The sequence below is a fragment of the Dermacentor silvarum genome, chromosome 7 (assembly GCF_013339745.2).
Source record: "Dermacentor silvarum isolate Dsil-2018 chromosome 7, BIME_Dsil_1.4, whole genome shotgun sequence".
NCBI lineage: Eukaryota > Metazoa > Arthropoda > Arachnida > Ixodida > Ixodidae > Dermacentor > Dermacentor silvarum.
In genome coordinates this window covers 101,631,570-101,652,130 of record NC_051160.1, presented here as the reverse complement: position 1 = coordinate 101,652,130, position 20,561 = coordinate 101,631,570, and the positions used below count along the sequence as shown (strand labels likewise).

The 20,561-nt window shown below is 46.4% G+C and overlaps 1 protein-coding gene across 1 annotated transcript in view; it reads left to right on the top strand.

Annotated features, from left to right (window-relative positions):
- Positions 1 to 20,561, top strand: part of LOC119458318 (E3 ubiquitin-protein ligase HECTD1-like) — a 123,449-nt gene that overhangs the window by 60,939 nt on the left and 41,949 nt on the right. Inside the window, 18 exon segments of the mRNA XM_037720149.2 lie at positions 160 to 170; positions 467 to 514; positions 1,135 to 1,352; positions 2,158 to 2,333; positions 2,938 to 3,061; positions 5,426 to 5,636; positions 6,223 to 6,364; positions 8,161 to 8,367; positions 9,181 to 9,507; positions 9,623 to 9,919; positions 10,547 to 10,687; positions 11,870 to 12,010; positions 13,201 to 13,307; positions 16,662 to 16,773; positions 18,616 to 18,750; positions 18,986 to 19,128; positions 19,949 to 20,092; positions 20,457 to 20,537. Of these exon segments, the coding sequence (XP_037576077.1) occupies positions 160 to 170; positions 467 to 514; positions 1,135 to 1,352; positions 2,158 to 2,333; positions 2,938 to 3,061; positions 5,426 to 5,636; positions 6,223 to 6,364; positions 8,161 to 8,367; positions 9,181 to 9,507; positions 9,623 to 9,919; positions 10,547 to 10,687; positions 11,870 to 12,010; positions 13,201 to 13,307; positions 16,662 to 16,773; positions 18,616 to 18,750; positions 18,986 to 19,128; positions 19,949 to 20,092; positions 20,457 to 20,537 (2,765 nt within the window).

Genomic DNA, 20,561 nt, shown 5'->3' with positions numbered 1-20,561 from the left:
ATGGGTCAGAATGGCTTGGTGGCCCAGCCCATATGGATGGGCCCTTTGTTTGGTGCATTGTAGATTCAAGGTATTCCAAACCTAACTTTTGGGAAGGTAAACAGATTACCGGTCTTTTCAAATTTGCCATAAGAAAGTCTAACTGTAGTGGTTTGGAAGAGCCTGCTGCTGTGTTGTACAACCTGTCGGTCCAAAAAGAACTCGTAATGAGCATGTTTTGCCTATTCGATAGAGCACTGCAGACAATGGGGCTTTTCATCCGATTGTAATAGGAGCTTGCCAACTTCAACTTTCCTAGTTTCTGCACAGTGGTCTAATTTCCATGGACCTCTGTTTTTTGGTCCCATAATTGTGAGAGGGCTCCAAGAGTTTGCTTCACGATAGTTGTGGCAGTCGCAGTTCATAATGTTCTCGCCCCCAGTGTTAAAGGATTGCTGCATCAATGCTTGCTTGCAGGATCTCCTAGGTCAGAGCTGCCCGATGCCATAGAGTCTGCCCTTCAAGGAGATGAACGGTAAGCACGGGTTCGCGCAAAGGGTGCTGTTCGGTCAAGTGGGCTCTAAAAGGTGTCGTTCCTCCAAGTTGTATTTATTGAGACATTGAGATGCTGTTAATAACATTACGGTGTCAAGGGCACTTGGACTGGTTCCCCATGCGGATCAGTGTGAGCGCAGTAATTAGAGGGCACCAAGAGGGATGTACGGTAATGTGCTGCTTTACCTCGGGAGCTGCTACTTAAATACATAGGAACAGAAAAATTGTTTTGCGGCACCTACTGCACCGAATTTGATGGGCGTTCTTGCATTTTAAAGAAAAATTTTAAATCTACTGATTGTAAAGAGCTGATTTTTTCTGGCATCAATGTTCTTGCAAAAATTTGTTGAATATCGCATAATTAAAAACAAACTAGAAGATCAACTGTAAACTCAAGAATGAAAAACGATATCACAATTATTTAGCTGCTGTCATTGAGAATCTAAAAGAGGAACTTGTCCTTCATTTTTTCTTTCAGCATTCAACTTCTTAAATTAACGACAATTTTGTTTGGAAAGAATACTTAGTCCAGTACTATAAACTGATTTAGTATTTCTTTTTACTGTCCCTCTAAAAGTGTTTGTGCTGCTGGGGTCACAGGTGCGTTCTGGACACAATGCGCCTGGTGGACCTTCTCCTCGTGCTACTGTTTGAAGGTCGCAAGGCACTTCCCAAGGCCGGCGTGGCCTCGGTCTCCACCCGACTGAGCTCCCTCCGCCGGGTGGACAGTGCGGGGGGCGAGCGCACCCACCGGCAGCTCATCGACTGCATACGCAGCAAGGACACGGACGCACTCGTAGACGCCATCGACTCGGGCGGTGAGCACTGTTCCGCTGCCTGTGGTGTCCGTTGACAGTACGTGTGATGTCTGTTGACAGTACGTGCAGATCGAGAATTTAGTCTAGCTGTGTTGTGCTTGTATATGCAGAGGTCAGCACACTTGTCTAGAACACACACCTCAGGGCAAAAGCAGCTACCATAGCTTGAGCCGACCACCAGATCGAGAGAAATCAATGGAAACTAAATTTAGTCACGCTACCTCGCATACAGCCGAATTGGGACCACATATCATCTTCCGATATCACCAGCGCAGTCCTGAGAACGCGGTTTGCACAGTCTAGAGAAGTATGCTGACCTCTGTACCAGTATATTGGCATACTGCATGCTTAGAAACTGGATACAGTAGATTTCCGTTATTTTGACCCTGGCTGGACCGATAAAACTGATAAAATTATTCGGCTGGTCGACTAAAACGCGATGCAGAAAAAAAAAATTCCGAAACACACAGCCTGTTCGTTTGGCAGTATTTGCCCAATTCTAACGCTCCCCCAAACCAAATCCATGCCCACTTTGTATTTGTTAAAGTATAAAACTAACATAGAAATAACCCTTAAAGCTCCTAAACGAAGTAAAAATACAGCGCATACCAAATTATTTTTTTACCAAGGAAAATGGGCAAGGGTGTAATACAGGGGTGGGCAAACTGTGGCTCCTCGTGGGTCCGAGTGCGGCTTAGAAATGTTGTAGCCTTAGAGATTCTCGGGCACTAATCTATCACCTGTGTGTGTGTTGGGACTTGTTTGCCTGACATTCCTCTTCTCCCTATTCTTCCGTTGGCCGCAGGCATCGAGGTGAACTTCATGGACGACGTGGGCCAGACGCTGCTGAACTGGGCCTCTGCCTTCGGGACCCAGGAGATGGTGGAGTTCCTTTGCGACAGGGGCGCTGATGTCAACAAGGGCCAGCGCTCCTCTTCCCTCCACTATGCCGCCTGCTTTGGTCGCCCTGGTGTGGCCAAGGTGGGCGGTGCTCTTGTGCCTCTCTCTTGCTCGCATTTTCATTCGTCTTCATTGGCCCATTTGTGTACGCTGCAGAACGAAGGCCTTCAGTGATTTCCAAATGCCCTCCCTAGCTGACCCCATTTTATGCCTCCAAATTTCCTAATTTCATCCCACGACCTGCCGTCCTTGATTGCGCTTCTCTTCTCTTGGCACCCATTCTGTAACTACAATAAACCACCAGTTATCCACCCTACACATTACGTAGCCTCCCCAGCTCCATTTCTTCCTCTTGATAACTAGAATGTCGGCTGCCCCCGTTTGTTCTCTAATCCACACCATTGTCTTCCTCTCTCGTAATGCTTTGCCTAACATTTTTGTTACATCGCTTGTTGCACAGTCCTTAACATCCTCTCAAGCTTCTTGATTAACCTCCATGTTTCTGCCCGATATGTTAGTACCAGTAGAATGCAATGATTGCTCTGTTACCCATATTCCTTCTTTGCTTGTTGTGATTAACATTTCATGATTCAACAGCCTGTCAACCTTGTTTCTTTCTTGTCTGTTTATGCTTGTATCTGTGCTGGCAGGCGCATTCATGCGTTGTTCCCCACATTTGCTGCAGGTTCTTCTTCGGCACGGTGCCAACCCCGACCTGCGCGACGAGGACGGGAAGACGCCCCTGGACAAGGCACGCGAGAGGAACGATGAGGGGCACCGGGAAGTGGCTGCCATCCTGCAGTCTCCCGGTACTTTGCTCTTCTGCCACGAATTGTAGTACCGTATTTATTCGAATCTAGGCCGATAGTTTTTTCAAATAATCACATACGAAACTTTAGGGTCGGCTTAGATTCGAGGATTTAAAAAAACACGCCAGTTTTTAACTGAAACTGATAAATATGGTGCATAGTTAGCGCCATCTAGAAAAGTCAGTATCTCAGCCACTACTAGCCGCGCCAGTAGCCAACTGAAGTACACGAGCGACGTCGCCATTTTGACCTGCGTCGTATCGGTAGTATCGGTATAGTGCAGCATCAGCGCGCGGTGTGGCGTTATCGTAATGGCACCAAATGGGCGATGCCACTATAGTGCCGCTTTGTAAGCGAATACTGTATTTACTCGAATTTAACGCGCACTTTCAACACGACCCTAAATCTGCGTCGGCATTTCAAAATGGCCGCCTCGCACGCGCGTCGAGCCTAGCTACCGTAGCATGCGGAAGCTTCCTCCGTGTGCTGCAGTACACGTGCTTAGGCAATAGTCTACCGTCTGTCTTCACGTTCTCAGCGTCTGCTCTATCAGCACGAAGTACTGAGTTCATCATGATGCCGCATTTAAAAGGAAAGTGATCATCTGTGCGGAGACGGACAGAAATCGGGCCGCATCACGGGCGTTCGGAGAATCCGAAACTTGCGAGCGGGACTGGAGCAAACAGAAGGAGAGGATTTTCCCCAGCAAAGCAATGCGGAACGGTTTCAGTGTACCGAAGCAGGACGTAATCTGCGACAATCCACTCCGGCGATACGATCGCCTTGGCCCTATCTTGAAAGCAATCTGCGACGGGTAAAGTCCGCCGCGCGCCGTGTTTTCGCCGCGTTGAAGCGAGGGGCATGCTAGCACGAAGGCGCGCTTCGTCTCCAGCGTTCTCACAGTTAGTTTCCGCGGTCAACGAGCGAGATGTGTTCATGTTTGCTTGTGCGGGCGTGACACCATGCTTGTTAATAGCGGTCTACTAATTTGCTATCGCATTCGATGCATCGCCTTTCGGGCGAAACTGCGACTTTTTTTTATTCATTGCAACTTCAGTGCAACGGGAGGAAATCTATTTTTCCAAATGACAGAAAGTTGTATTTCTGTTTGAAAGCATGAGGTGCGCGGTACTGGTAAAGGACTTTTTTTTCCTCATGGAAAACGGGTGCGCGTTACAATCGAGGAAGCGTGAGAATCGAGTAAATACGGTAGTTGTGCTAGCCGTAGAGGCATCGTTAAACGTTCAAGCCGGGCGGAACTTCGGCATCGGTCTGTCGTTGGAGGGGGCCATGGGAGATGGTTTTTGCGTGCGCCGCAACGTGCGCTCCTTCCAAAAATGCAGCATCTCTAATGCGCTGGATGGTACTGAATATAGCGCACTGTTTGAAGATGTCAGCAGTAAGCAAGATAGCGACGAGGCTAGCAGCGATGGTGACATAGAATGAGCTCGGCGTGTTCAAATTTAATAAATGCTGTTTCATGTTGCGAATGCTGTCCTCGCTTTTTCGTTCGGCCTACATTCGAGGTAAGTTTTTTTTTTTTCTGACTTCGAACTTTTGGGGGGTCGGCTTAGAATTGGAGTCGGCCTAGATTCGAGTAAATACGGTACTACACGCGTGCAAGCTTGCCTTTATAAGCAGTTTTCTACTAAAGTTGTGCTCAAATCAGTTGGGTGTGGCCAGAGTGATTGGCAGTGTGGATGGAATGGAACATCAGAAAATCTTTAGCAAGCACCTCCAAGTGAAGTCTGACATAAAAGTAACCAAGGACAGCTCCATAGGTGCAAGTCATTGTCCGAAGTGTTTGCAGTTGTTGGAACGAGGGACTCGAGGAGTTGAAAGGGAAAAATCGTTGTCTGCCTGACTGTAGCACAAAGATACGAAAGAAAACTCCTACGGGTTTCTTAGAAATAAAAACTTTGCAGTTGAAAAATTCGTCCTGATCCAGGATTTTTCTTCAACTGCAAAGTTTTCTTTCAAAGAAACCTGTATGGGTTTCCTTCATTACTTTGTGCTACATACAGTCAGGTGGATGACGATTTTTCCCTTTCATTAACTTTCCTGCACCTCGTGGGCTTTCACAGAACTGATTGCCATGTTCACTTGAAGAGTTGACGTCATATTCGGTATGATTCATGCATCTGAACTTTCGAATACTGCACGAATTGTTTGTTACGAACTCCGTCAGTACTGCAAAACTTTGTGGTGCAAGGGGTCATGCGCTAAAATGTAATTTTCTCGCTGCCAATAAACTTCCCCACGTGACCACCACACTTGCAAGCACGTAGCACCATCTTGGTTGAAATTAAAGCACAGCGCTGAGGTGAAGCCCAAATGTCTAGTGTGTGCCTTGTGTGGATGCAGGCGAGTGGATGTGCCCAGTGGGGGAGTCACCTGGAGAGAAGAGGTCGTGCGGGGGAGGTGCTTCGTCGTCTGGGGCCGGCGGGGCCACGCCTGGCGAGCCAGAGGACGACGGCGAGCCCAAGGGGGACCCCGAGATGGCGCCCGTCTACCTGCGGCGTCTCCTGCCCGTATTCTGCCTCACCTTCCAGCACACACTCATCCGCTCAGTCAGGTGAGCGCATCGCCTTGCTTGCCACACGCCTACCAACAGGACAGCCTCCGGGTATTCTGATACTCAAGCGACCATTGCCACCTCACAGATAGACTCTTATAAACGATAGATAAGGGCTTATATACAGCAGACTATGGGCACCTTACAGTACCTCATGAACTGTCGAGTCTCTGTTTATTCTTTTCCATCGTTTAGCACTACTCAAAGCAGGCAAATGTACAAGTTACTTACCACTGCCCATTGCTTATGACTAATGACATCGTTGTAACAAAGCACTGGCCCACTAAAATGTTTTTTTTTTTTTTTTTGCTTCATTCTAATGTGTCCACGCTGAACTACGTGCACCTAAACAGCAGCAGTGACACTAAAATTGGCAGCGATAGCCAGATTTAGGTGAAAGCAAAATAGCAGTCTGAAGGTACTGTTCCGATCACATGTATGAACGTCAGTGAATGCTTCTCGATGTTGTAAAGCTTAAAAAAACGGGCAGTGACTTTGGTTCTGTCAAGTTCAGCAAGGCCGTCGTGTGTCTTTTGTTGCACCGTCTTGGTTGTTTTCTCACCTTCTTGTTCTGCTGTGAATGCAGGAAGTCCAGCCTGAACCTGATCAGGAAGATGCTGCACTACATCCAGCCCTCTCTGCTCAATGACATGGGCAACACAGAGAAGGGCGTACCAAACTTTGCATCACTCGTCGTCGAGGTTCTCGCCAGCGTCCTCGATTCTGAGGTGTGTGTGCTAAGTGGAGTGGCCTTGGAATGTGCGATTGTGTGTGGTACTTTTCAAACGAGACAGGTTTTCGCGAGTACTGAGGGCCTGATAGACCCAAGTCATGGTCTTTTGCTTGCTATTTATTTATTTGGTACAGTTTCAGCTGTGAGCAGCTTACTTGGCCTATCTTGTACAGCTTGGGTGCAGTTTCTTTGATTTGACATTGTGAAAATTTGTTGCTACATTGAACAAAAACAGTACATTACTTGGTTAAAGACATACCCTAGAGCTGACCGAGATTTTTCGACTTTTTTGACATTTTTTAATGTTCAACCAGTGCATATGAGAATATGTTAGGACTCGCTGCATTCTGCAGTAAACTCCTTCCACTGCACAAAGCCGATTTGACCCCTTCTGGGCTACATACTTTTTCCTTTTGAAATAATGTTTCTACCTGATTGTAATCGGAACTGGTTTTGGCATGTAAAACCCCAGAAAGAAGTACCTGATTGTAACACGCGCCGACTTTTTATGGGTTCAGAGTAAGAGAACAAGGTGTACCCAAATCTACCAGCACCTGACTTTTCAACAAGGAAGGTAGCAGGTCAGGCCTCTGATCTTTGCAGTGAGATAAAGGTGTTTACCAATACAGAATGTAGATCTGTTCACATGTAATGTCTATCATCGTCGCTGTCAGCTAGCCCTTTGTCTATGGGCTACAAAATGTTTTCATGGTGTGGTTTATTGCGTTTGATATTCTGCATTTCTGCATTTGCAAGCAAGGTAAGACCCATGCCTTGGCTAACCATTTAACCAGGTTGCCCTGTGACCCGGCTCTGTTGTTCTTAGTTTGGCATGTAAAATATATTCCCTTTTGAATAAGTTTTTGTAATCAAAGTGGAGCATTGTTGTTGCCAACCTACATGAAAACCTAATCTACCGCCATCTTGTGACAACAATGCTGGCGGAACTGATTCTGATTTTTGGTTTGCATTGGGCACCACCGAATGTTGTTTGAGCATATTGCCTGCTGTTGCCTCCTAAATACTACGTGCACAGACTGTTGCCAATGCAGTTACTTCCAAACCGATCGCAATGCACAGTTAATTTTTTGGGACCACTTTTTAAGAAAGAAATGTGCAAAATCTACCATTTTTACTTGTTTATGTAATTGTTTCATGAAATGTGAATGCTTACTGTCCTCTTGCTGGTTTTCAAGGAGGCTTTGGTAGTTTGACAGAATGAATTTAATGTCTAGAGCACCTAGTCTTGGTCGTCTTAGCCAACCTCTCGCCTTACACTCTTCTGGGAGGCTTATTTGCTGTAGAAATACCACCTACAGTCCCCACTAATGGCGCTACCATTTTCTAGCGCTCTGTGGCCTCCCTTGGCCAACCTTGCACCGTAAAGCCCCATTAATCGTCATTCCCCACTAGTGGCGTTGGCTCCTCAGTTCACTAGCCTGTGACACTACAATCTAGGCTTTCAAGACGTACGTTTCACACGTACTCCGCCAATGCCATTGGCTCTTAGAAATTCATCAGTAGGTGGTGATTGCTGCGGATTAGTGTGTGCAAAATTAGTGCGGGCAGAAGACGGTTGCACTTGCCCACAGAACCCTGACGAAATTTTTCAATGCGTTAACACTGCTTTGAAATGTCGCTTGAGAAGCAACTTTTGAGATGGACACGGTTTAGAACCACAAAGCTATTGGTGCCAAAAGGTATCCGTTGCTGCGAGTGTTGCAGTCCACTGCTTCTCTCTTTTTGTCAAATTCACGCTTCTGTGTTCTTCTCTTCCACGATGACGAGCAGGAGGACGAGGACAGCCTGCTGATCTGCCTGCAGATGATCCAGGAGGTGATGACCAAGGCCCCCACCATCTTCCTGGAGCACTTTGCTCGCCTGGGGGTCTTCTCCAAGGTGCAGGCACTGGCCGGAGGAGGGGCCGCTTTGTCGACTGAGCACTCCTCCGACGAGGCAACACCGTCCTCCACAGTGCGGGGCGCCCGTGAGGAAGTGGTGAGCTGGCTTTGTATGCCTTCCACTTACGGGCCGGTTCTTTTGCAGCAGTAGCTGCTGTAGCTTGCACACCAGCACCAGAGAACGTGGAGGCAAGGGAGACAGCAAGTTGCAAGGAGTGCTAACTATCTGTATTTACCCAATTCTAATGCGTGCCCAATTTGCAGGAAATGAAAATGCACTAGAATGTATCGTGTTGCCAATTCATAAAATAAAAATATAGCGTTAGATTTGGGTAAATACGGTAACCACTCTTCGTGTCTTACTTTCTTTGTCATCTTCCTATATTGGTGTGCCGTTAGTGTCCTTCGTGTTCCTTGGTGTGATTTGCTAACCTTGGAAAACAAACTAGCTCACCGATGTTTTGTGATGTTATGGGTTCATCTAGCTGTGTTGCTGCCTGTAGGCAGCACAGTGAAACCCTACTCACTTCATACTTAGCAGGAAATGCTGTGGAGGCATTACTCATAGTGTGGTTGCGCTACGAGATGTTTAACCTAATCAAGCAATCAAAACAAGTTCTAAACAGAACCCAACATTAAATAGGCAGGACAGACGCTGAACATCGTGTTGGGATACCATATAAAATAGACAGGATGGCGATGTTCACTACCCATCCTATTCATTTTGTTTGGTGTCCCAGTGTGATTTTTGGCATCTATCCTATTTTATATTGACTTCTGTTTCTAATGTCTGTGTGTATTTAAAGTAGCAAGTTAGCTTAGCCTAGCCTTGTGCTTTAGGAGAATGAATTGTTTACAGGCTGCCTCAGTAGTCATCTAATGTCCTAGCTCATTCTCCTTCCCCTCGCAGGCCTTGGAGCAGCCGGCCAGCACGGCCCAGGAGGAGGAACCTCAGCCACAGGCCCAGCAGCCAGCGCCCCAGGAAGACGCACGCGAGATCGTGGCGGGCCGACCGTACCACTGGCGTGACTGGAGCCTGGTGCGGGGACGCGACTGCCTCTACCTGTGGAGTGAGGCGGCCGCGCTGGAGCTCTCCCACGGCTCCAACGGCTGGTTCCGCTTCATCCTCGACGGAAAGCTGGCCACCATGTACTCGAGCGGCAGCCCCGAGGGAGGCTCCGACTCCTCAGAGAACCGGGGGGAGTTCCTCGAGAAGCTCCAGAGAGCACGCACCCTGGTGAGCAGCAGTGTCCATTTGGCTAGGGGTGGGCGAATAGTAAATTTAGGTTCGAATCGAATTTGAAGCGAATGGTTGACAATTATCTCTTTCCCTGTTGTGCATGTGTGTGCAGGTGAAGCCACACACCCCGAGTCAGCCCCTGCTGTCGAGTCCCAGTGCCCTGCGGCTCGTAGTGGGCAACTGGTCCCTGTCGTGCCGGCGGGAGGGTGAGCTCGCCATCCACAACTCGGACGGGCAGCAGCAGGCCACCCTGCTGCGCGAGGACCTGCCCGGCTTCATCTTCGAGTCCAACCGCGGCACCCGGCACTCCTTCACGGCCGAGACCTCCCTGGGGCCCGAGTTCGCTGCGGGTTGGGCGGGCCGCCGCGGAAGGCGCCTTCGCTCCAAGATGGAGGCGCTGAAGCAGAAGGTGGGTTGAGCTGACGGGGGGAACAGAAAGAGTACAGTGGGTTCCTAAATGCTTGCGCCTGAATTGCCTGTCTTTAGTTACATTGTCTGTTCATAGTGACTCGGGTATCATTTGCTAGGCGTGAGGAAATAAGTGAAAAGTGATGTTCCAGCTGCTACAGTGGACATTCAACACATGTTGTGGCTCTGCATTTATTGGGCAGAGTTGCAGGGGAAGAGCAGGAATCTGGCCGATAATGTGCGATGATGGCATTGGAAGCAGTGCCTGTGCATGCCTTTTCTTATTTTGTTGTGGTAGTTGGCATGAAGACCTTTCTACCGTAAAAATAAATGTTTTGTTGAAAGCACAGTGCTATGTGCGTCTTTTTTGTGCTGCCCTTCTTCGTCGAACTCCTGCGCTGGTCGTCTGTAACAGTGAAAAACTAAGAAGTCCAGTATGAAACGCTGCACAGCTTTTTTTGAACAAACTCAAAGGTTTCAACTTTTTAACACTGCTGCATGTGTGGTGCCAATGAAGAAACTGTACTGCAATTTTGCACTACAATCGAGGTTCTGTCCAAATTGTTGAAGACATTGCATGCAAATCACGTTAGCTCAGGCGGGGCTAACAAAGTTTCCCCACGTGCAGGTGCGTGTGCAGGCGCGGGACATCTACAATGCACACTTCCGGAGTGCCCAAGCGCAGCCCCGGGTGGTGGTGACGAGGTTGTGCAAGATTGTGGACCAGATCGACCGTGCCTGCCAGAAGCAGCTCTCCAGCTGGCAGGAGGTGAGGGCACTGTTGGTAGTCATCGGCTTCTTTTAGGCCGACTGCAGTACAGGGGCCTCCTTTGTCAGTCGGACCACTTAGAATGGTGCATCTTGTGCGTGTAAATTTAAAATTTTCATCGACTATTCAATTTTTTGCCTCCCTCAACTGCAGTGGTGCACAAGAAGTGTAGGTTTTCTATGAAACATTTGTTATCTACGTTTATCTATATTCTGGCTGTGTTAGTAATTCAGTATTTCGGGCAATCCCTGCAGAGTCTGAATAATCCGTCGCTACTCTATATCGGCTTATATTAGTGTGCGTACTTAAGTTTTCTTTCTTGGATCCCAGTATTGGCCCCATCGCCTTATAATCGTGACCTCCTTATAATCAAATAAATACGGTACTAATTTATGCGTATGATTTTCTTGTGAGGCAGTCTTGGAATACGCAAGTTGTGTGTGTGTGAAGGGTAAGCTACATGGTATGAGTAACTCGGCACTGAATGTTCAAAAGACTAGTGATCTGGCATAACGCAGTGCCAACTTTCTCAGCTGTTTAGCTCAGAAGACTCATAATGCAAAATATATCTTTTTGGCACTGCTAAATGTTTCCTTTCCTTAGGCATTCATTCGATAACTCTTAGTAGAGCACTGGTTATGTGCCCAACGCATTCACGCTGCTGTCTTTTTGTCAACATTAAACCTACCATTTTCGTTCCTGCAGTTCTTTGTGTGGAGCATTAAAAGTAACAAACTCTGCATAGAGGCTATGCCAAGAACACTGTCTATCGGGAAACAATCGTAGATGTTTTTTTGTTTTTTTCGCTAGTTGATTGCAATGTGGTGTGCCCACAGCCACCGGCAACAGGCTCCTTTAGATCACCATTGCTATCGTGGAACTAGACAAAGCCAGATCAAGTGACCTAGCTATGCCATCATTTTGTTGGCACATTAGTTAAAACACTGCAGTTATCATGGCTCTAGAAATCTAGAAATGCATGGCGGAAATGAAGTATTGGCAGTTTGACTTTAACATGACGAGAAGGCAATTGACATCACTCCAATGGGAAAATCGAGTTAGAAAAGCAATCTGAAGAGCTTGAAGCGTCAGATGGAACTTGAAGCAATGAGGTGGAACATGTTTCTGGGCTTTCCTAAGCAACTGTCTTAACCCTTTCGCCTCTCTTCTCGTGTCATGCAGCCGCACTCGGACTGGGGCCGTCAGCTGAGGCTGGCCCTCCAGGAACTGGTGCAGCTCCTGCAGGACGATAGGGCCGTGTCTGCCTATGAGCTGCACAGCAGTGGGCTGGTTCAGGCGCTGCTACGCCTGCTCGGAAAGAGTGTGAGTTACCACCAAGTGCGTCGTTCATTAACCCAGTTTATTTTTTTTTTTGCAACAGAACATTATACAGTCATACCTCGATATAAGGAAGTTGCACTTGCAGCGAAAAACTTCGTTGTATCGAGGTTTTGTTAATTCAGTAGAACTAAGATGGGGGAAATAAAATAGTTCGTTACATCACGAATTTAGTTAAATTGATGTTTGACTATAATTCATGACATGCATTGCCCATGAGTTATGCCATTCAGACATGTTTGCCTCACAGACTGTCTGGTACTTACACTCATGGAAGATAAGGCCATTGGCGAGCACACTGTCTCGATGTGTCACTGTTTTGGTGATACTTTTGGGGCATTTGCCAATGTGCTGGCCACTTTGAGAGTTGGCGCTTTGGCACCTCTGCTCAGTGCCTTAGTACAGTGACCAACATGCTCCTGCTTTGTTGCTTTTGTCGTGGAGGGATGAAATTCGCTTTGCACTGACTGTACGAGGTGGGTGAGCTTGTGATGCAAACGTTGTTGCTGCTCACTGGCAGCAGGAGCTCAGTGGCTAGGTTGAAGGTTCGAATCTCCGCTGCCCTGACCAGATTGTGATGGGGGTGGAATGTAAAAGCACTTGTGTAACGAGTTTGGATGTTTATTAAAGAATTGTTGGTGGTCAGTCAAGCTAATTGGGACACCTCTGCTACATTATCTCTCATGGCCACTGTGTTATTAAGCAAACAACAGACTTTGGATATTGACACATTAGCCCTTTAACTCACCCAAGTTCTTTCCTGAAAGAGGACAGGAAATTTCAAAAATTTTGTTACATGGCCAACTTTTTACACATAATGCTCTCTTTAAAAAAGGTCAATTGTTCAGTTCATTCCTTGTATTCAATGGAAACATTAAGGTGTCTGTAGAGTTTTTTTCTCAAAGTACATAAAAGTGTGCAATAATGTTCTCTACACTCATGATAGCGAAACAAATCTAAACTACAAAATGATGCACACAAGTGCCCAAAGTCAGCTGTGTTATCACTGGAATGAGCCTGCATGCACAACTCGTTACAGCAGAGCAAAGCAAAGGAAAAGGGGCCTTGGATGAGTAGGATTTGCCCTTGGTGCTATCGGGGCACACTGGTAGGATAAGCAGCGCTTGGGATTTTGGGGTTAGAAGGTTGAACGTAACCCCCTACCAATCGTGCAGGGCCTGGAAGGGAGCAATGGCCACCTGGCTTGGAGAGCCAATCGCCTGCTCAAGGACAGGGTGCACATCTTCAAGAACTGCTTCCACGACAAGCCTTACGGCAACGAGTGAGTCCTGTCACACCACATTTTACCATAGAGACTTCATTTATCAGCCTCACCCGGGCAATAGCCATGCCTCCACTTTTGCTTATAAGAGGTCTTTACTCCCCAAACAAATTACTTCAGTTGTGCTCTTGTATTATATGTGTCGAGAGTTCACTTGGGGAGCTCGACGGAGTCATCTATGGTATGCCATTGCATGTTGTACTAGCTTATGTTACCCAGATTGGCCTGCGCAGGTTTATGCAGAACTTGCAGTTTGTGAAAACAAAGTGCAAGTTCCATGAAAAAAAAAATGGCTGCTCTTTCCTTTACTGCACAAAATGTTGTTAGTTCACCTATTACAATATTGTCACTGTTACTAGTGCTGCACACTTGAACCTTGGTCCAAAACTGCAGTTATGGGGACTGAGTACAGTGGAACCCCGTTATGTTCCTCGCTGTTGCATTTTCCCAGCTGTTACATCGCGTTTTCGTGGTCTCAACCTAAACCCTATCGACTCCCATGTATTGTGTTCCAATTTGATATATCGCTATTCTGTAATGTTATAATACCTCACTTATAATACACTTGAACGCAACGCTCATGTAAATATAGCAGTGTAGAGGAAAATTTGCTGTTACACGCTGCAACAAGAGCACCGAAGTTACACAAGCCAGGGGCTGCACAAGCGTTGGAAGAAAGTGGTCACAGAACAGTTGGCAAAGCACCCGAAAAAGTGTGCATCTATTAAAACCTACCGGGAACCACGCACACTTGGCCAAATGCACCTAGCGCAGAGCTACATTTATTTTGGGACCTGAAAGGGTGTTATTTGCGTTGCATAATCGGTGGATTTCTTTAGTCAGCTTCGCTGCGATAGAGCTGCGTTACGCGGCGAAGCATACACAAAATATTGCAGTGAAGCATCTCATGAGTGGTAAGGGGCCACTGTCGCGGATCATGTCCCTTAACTCTTTCCCTATCGTGGGGAAAATGCAATACATGAAAGCGAAGCATAATGAATCAGCTTTTCAAGCATGCAAATTATATTAACGAGATCTATGTCATAAAATAGTATAGATACGTTTGGTACCTTAAAACAAAAAAAAAAAATGCCAGAGAATAGTTGAAATATACAGAAGGTCTTGCTTTACAATAGCCATTATCTGGAAGAAATCAAAATTTTTTCTTGAAAACTACTTGCACTACAAAAATTTAGCTGAAAGCCTTGCATTTGGGCGTGCCATGCAGCAAAGTAGTTCCTCGATGTGAAACATAAAGGAACATTGCAAGTCTTGCATTAAACTTTTGTTTTCTGCTGTATTTTGCTGTCGTAATATTTTTTGCAGTTTCGGTATGTCTTTCTGTTAGTTCGCTAGGGCTGAATGGCTTCACTTGTTGGAGGAGCACAAACTAGCAGTGCATCCTCAAGTTCGGGTTGATTTCCATTCTCATCGCTCTCAGAATCAGTCAGATGAAATTGTCATTTACTGACTAGCTGCTGCTTGAGCCACCGATAAAATCAGTGCAGCTGCTGCGGAATTGTGAGATATGCAGTGTTTCGGAGCACGCACGCCGCTTGCAGAGGCAACCGTTATCGCTTTCAACTCTGATAAGTGCACACGTTTCTTGGAGCTCATTAAACTAATTCCACAAGAAGGAAATGTTTAGTTCTACTGCTATATGTCAGATGGCACAGTGTGTTCATGAACTGTGCGGAGGGTCTTGAAAATTGCATTTGAAGCCATCATTAGCGGGCGAACGATGCCCAATGGGCATGGTAGGGAAAGAGTTAATTATACACGTGCACAAGCGCCTTCTCCGATCACCGTACGAGTACTGAGAAGTCTAGTAATTACTGGCAGCCATTCAGAGTTGTTTCTTACGTTGCTATGGCAATTTGTACCCTTCTTCACTGCTACATTTTTTTTTTCTGCGGTCCCTTGAAAAACGTATCAACGGGGTTCTACTCTAATGGGTCTTGCCATTGATGTGTGGCAAAGCGTGCCAATTGTGTGTGTAACCATCCACAGGTTAGTCATCCGCGCATGCTGACATGGCTGCGCAGAGTTACGCTTGTGGAAGATAAAGCTGTCAGCTTACGTCGTCTCGAGGCAGTGCCGTCTTGGTAATGCCACGGTGTCGACCGCTGACGTGCTGGTCGCTTCAGAGAGTTGGTGCTTGGGTCTGTTACCCAGTGCCTTAGTGTGGTGACCAACAAGTTTCCCTACTTTTTGAGTTGTCGGAACACCAGTGTTCAATATTAATCTAGAGCCCTCCTCTACAGTGTGCCAAACTGTGGGTTTTAGACAGAAAGGCACATTCACACCGGCGATTGACAAAGGTCGTGCAACTGCAACTCGGTGACCAATGTTCACGCTGGCGAGCACGACTTATCCATTGCCACACTGCAATGTCTTGCTATTGGTGTCATTCATGTCTGCTTGCACCGCCATCGCCTTATAAAATAAGCGTCGGCATGTACAGACATCCTTCTACCGCTAATTGTTCCAGTGCGACCTCAGTCATGGATTTCAAAAATTTGTCAGTGAGCGTGAGTTCACGAAATTGGTTGCTTTTCAGCCAAAGCAACCATTTGTGGCCATTGCTTTGTGACCAACTTTGTCACATGACCTTAGCTACTCACCAATGTGAATGCCACGTAAGATAGCGCATACTAGTCGCTACAAAGGACAGCAGTATGCTTATGGCAGTCGTAAGGGTTACGACGGCAAGGAGCTATGTACAGTGGGCATAAGTAATATGGGGGTGTGTGCAAATATTCAAAACTTTAAATATGAATTCGGTATCTTGTTTAGTCCATATTTCTTATACCAGAATTCAATTGAATTTTTTTTTAATATTCGCTTCTGATGGTGATCAAGCATATGGCATACGGTGTACACTTGGCCACAGAATCACGAACTTCTCATCATCCCTTGTTAACCAGAAACGCCAGAATCCAGAAATGCTTGACCATTCATGCAACCACAAGTTCAAAGAACTGTGCTTCAGGAGCTATTGTATTTGTGTAGTGTTTTTGTTTTTGAGGCAATGTGCAAAACAGTAGGTGATCTTTGTCTGACTACACTATTCATCTAGTCAAGGATGTATCTCTGTCATTCCATGGAAGGTCTGGCCATGTTTGCATCAGCAAGATTATATTCTTCTGATTTTCTTTTTTTTTTTTTTTGATAAGCTAATCATAATGTGTTTGCTTCACAATTCCAGTTCGCCTACTAATATGCCAGGCCAGCAAACGGATCCATAGTGTTTGGAGGCAGGATTAAAACTGTCAACGTTGAGATTTAAAAGGAAAAGTTGAAAGCGGTGTTCTCTCCTTCTGACATGTTCCCTTTCTTTTTCTCCGACTGCAGAAGCCGTTCCCCATTTGTGACCCTGCTGCGTAAACTAGTCATGGTGCTGGAGTCGATAGAGAAACTGCCAGTCTACCTGTACGACACACCTGGCTCCGGCTATGGCCTCCAGGTAACCAGGACACTCACCCATGTTCCTCTGCCTTCTGTCCAGACACACATGAACGTAACTTCTAGCTGCGTGGAAGGTGCAGGAAGCGAGCACAGTCAGCTGAAGGGGGTCACTACAAAGATGGCGGGAGTGCTTGGGGACAGTGGCACGTTGTTGCATGTTTGTTCAGCAGGGTCGTAACGTGTGGCCACCTCCTGAGAGCGGCTAGACCCAGGAGTAGCACATGTGGGATGTTGTGGTGTTCGTCCAGAAACCACAGCTCTTTCAACTTATGTTAAAGACCCTGACGGGGGGCCAATGAAATAAAAATTATCCGGCGGGTCGAACTAAACAAGATGCAGAGAAAACTCAAAAAGACACAGCTGATTCATTTGGCAGTATTTGTCCGCTTCTGAAACGCCCTCAAATCAAACACGCACCTGCTTTCTTGTGTACAAAGTAGAAAACTAACGTACAGATAATGTACTAAAGCTCCTAAACAAAACAAATGTGTAACGGCCACTGAGTTCTACAGCAAGAAAAATCGCCAAGGGTATGGATACGTATTGCACAGTGGCTGCTAGCTTCCTAAAGACAGCTTTGCCTCATGATTTTTAAAGTCATCTGTGCTGTAATACAGTTTTGTTATGCAACAATGCATACAAACATCGCGAACACGGTCATCGGCCTAATTTTTGGGGAATTAATAAGAAAAAAGAAGTGCATTAGAATTGGGTAAATAGCGAAATCGGACATTGTGAGCTGCGGTTATTCCTTGAAAATCTTCTTAATGCTGGTCAAAAATAGGCGTTTTAAATAAGAGATAATCGTGGTCGAATTAACTGAAGAATTGAAATAGCCGGAGTCAGATTAACTGAAGTCTACTGTAGTTTTATCCTTTGATTATTGCTTTCGGGAAATCATTGTGTAACACCATATTTTCACAAAGAATTATGCAATTCCTGACTCAAAATTTTAATGTGCATAATTCATAACAAACTTTTAATGTTTATGTAATCCAGGCATATTTATCAGGGCCTTTTAGTACAGTGCCATGGGTGATACATTAGTCCATAATTATGCAAATTGTGCTTACGTATTATCAGCTGAAAGTTGGCTTGAGGAGGTGAAACAGGGTCATTTCTCTATGAAAAGGCCGCGGCGTCGATCTTGTCAAAGTTCTCGCAAGCCGCCGCCGCATCTCCGCTGCCTTGATTAGGCCTAGCGGCGGGAGGGTTGCGCTCTTCCGCGATTACCTTGTGCCTCGGCCTATGCCGACGTCCTCGATACTTGTTCTTGGTTCAAGATTTCCGCATTGTAAAATCGTGCTTCTTTGGGGGATCCATTGCGAACTAGCAGAAACGCCAAATGGGCAAGTGCCCTGCAAGTAGCTGATCAGCCGTAGCCAATGGCAGCCCTGGTAGAGTACCACGTGGCCAAAACAGCCGCTCAAAATGCTGAAAACTGGCTACGAAACTGCTGCTGTTCTATATTTTCCTGCAGAAATACGAAACTAGAGGGCGTCTTGCGCTCTAGGATAAGGCTTGCTCTACCTCGCCGAACAAGCTGCATTGGCGGACGACACTGAGTTTCCGAGCTGCAGGCGTTGAAAAATAGCCGTTATATGCGCACATTTGGGGTTTAGAGAGCTACCCTGGTTGATTAAGAATGATTCTCACCAATTTATCGGCCGAATTCTGCCTTGATATTTCGGGAAATAAGACTTGAATGATCAAAAATAATTTTACAAGTAAAATGTCAAAAGTGAGAATTTTTGAAAAACATCCGATTTTTCGACGCGCATCTTCCCTTAGCAGTTGTTTGCTGTATTGCTAACCAATAACCTCTCATTTTTACCATTAGGTGCTGACGCGACGGCTTCGGTTCCGCCTGGAGCGAGCACCGGCTGAGACGTCTCTGATTGACAGAACAGGACGGGGCCTGAAGATGGAACCGCTGACCACGGTCGGCCAACTCGAGAAATATCTGGTCAAAATGGTGAGTCGGGGACAGAAATGCAAAGCAGCTCCTTTTATGCGATGCAAAGTCTGTCAAATGCATTCACCTCAGCATGCTCGACCAACGATTAGATATTGGCGAGTAGTATTGGGAAAAGAAATAGCATAGAGTTCAGAGTGGCCTTATGTATGAAGCGAAAAAAAAATATGCTTGGTATTTCTCTTTCCATCGTCACCAGCATTGACAATAGCTTTGTCTTTCCTGCTTGAATTAGGTGGCAAAGCAGTGGTACGACTATGACCGCTCAACATTCAACTTTGTCAAGCGCCTCAAGGAACCTGGGGCACGCTTCGTGTTCAACCATGTGCGGGACTTTGATGAGAACGGTCTCATCTACTGGATTGGAACCAACGGGAAGTGAGTAAGCCCTTCATCATTGAGGTCGAGGCACCACGATTTACGATCACTACGTTGGTGCTGCATTTATTGTAAGCCTCACAGTGCCCTTAGTCACTAATAAGAGTTAAGAGCCTTTCAGAAGAGTGGCTTGTTTTCGTTTGTGGTAATTTGAACCTCCCACCATTATTTAATTTATATGTTGATCCTAAAAGCTTGCCAACCAGGGCTATTTTTCATGGTGCCAGGAATAGGTGAAAGGAAAAAAAAAAGCACTGAAAGGTGATGGAGGACAACTTTTGGACCTTCTTAGCTGCAGTGACACAAAAAGTGTTCAAGTTAGTATGGGGAGAGGTTTGCGAGATGCTGTCTTTTCAAGGTGAAGACATTCTCGTGCATCCTAAGTAGGCTTTGACTGCATAAAGTGAACAGGTGAGAATGCCTAGCACTCAAGGTAGTAGCTTTTGCAAGACTTGCATGAACGTGAGGGTGCACTGCAAGATCATGGTAGCACTGTTCTCGTTATTGCTGTACACCATGTCGGCACTTCAGTCATGAAGTTTTATACATTTGGCTGTTCCAGAGTCATTTGTAAGAAAAGGAAGCACTTCATAACCCCGGTCATTGTGGTTGTATAATGCTGCTGACTGGAGGCAAGCATTGGGATTTGAAACTGCCTTCACAAATGAATTGCGGGGAGAGCATTTTTTCTATAATGTATTCTGAGCTCTGAAGCTTTAAATGTGATTGCGGAAGGTGACCTTGAATGTTTGTTCTATGTTCATGATCCCCCTGTTCCATGTTCGTGATCCCCCCCCCCCCCCCTTTTTTTTTTGCCCAGGACATCGTCCGAGTGGGTGAACCCAGCCCAGGTGGGTCTCGTGGTGGTGTCCTCATCGGAAGGGCGTAACTTGCCTTACGGCCACCTGGAGGACATTCTCAGCAGGGACCCCTCGGCCCTCAACTGCCACACCAATGATGACAAGTGAGTGTGTTGGGGCTGTTTATTGAAAGGGGCCTAGTTGGAAATAGGTGCAGCGGGAGGAGGGAGGACCTGGTATTTTCTGACCTCTTGACAGAAATTTTGGTGTGCAATCGTATTTCCCCTACACATGGTACAACACTAAGTCATCACCTATCCATGAGACATGGCGGCCAACTTGTCCTTTCATTCTTTGTTTGCCCTACCTTCCTACTCAAAATTTCTATTTATGAACTGCACCTAGGGATCCACATTGCTCACGGGACACACATTGTTAAAGTGACTCGGTCTTTTTGGTGATCCTTGGTAAAGTCCTGAAAATTGCTGCATTGTCCTGCGCTGCAACCCCCTTTTTTTTCTCCTGCAGGCGTGCCTGGTTTTCGATAGATCTGGGTGTCTGGATCATCCCCAACTGCTACACCTTGAGGCATGCCAGGGGCTACGGCAGGCAAGTGCACTTTTAGATCGAAAG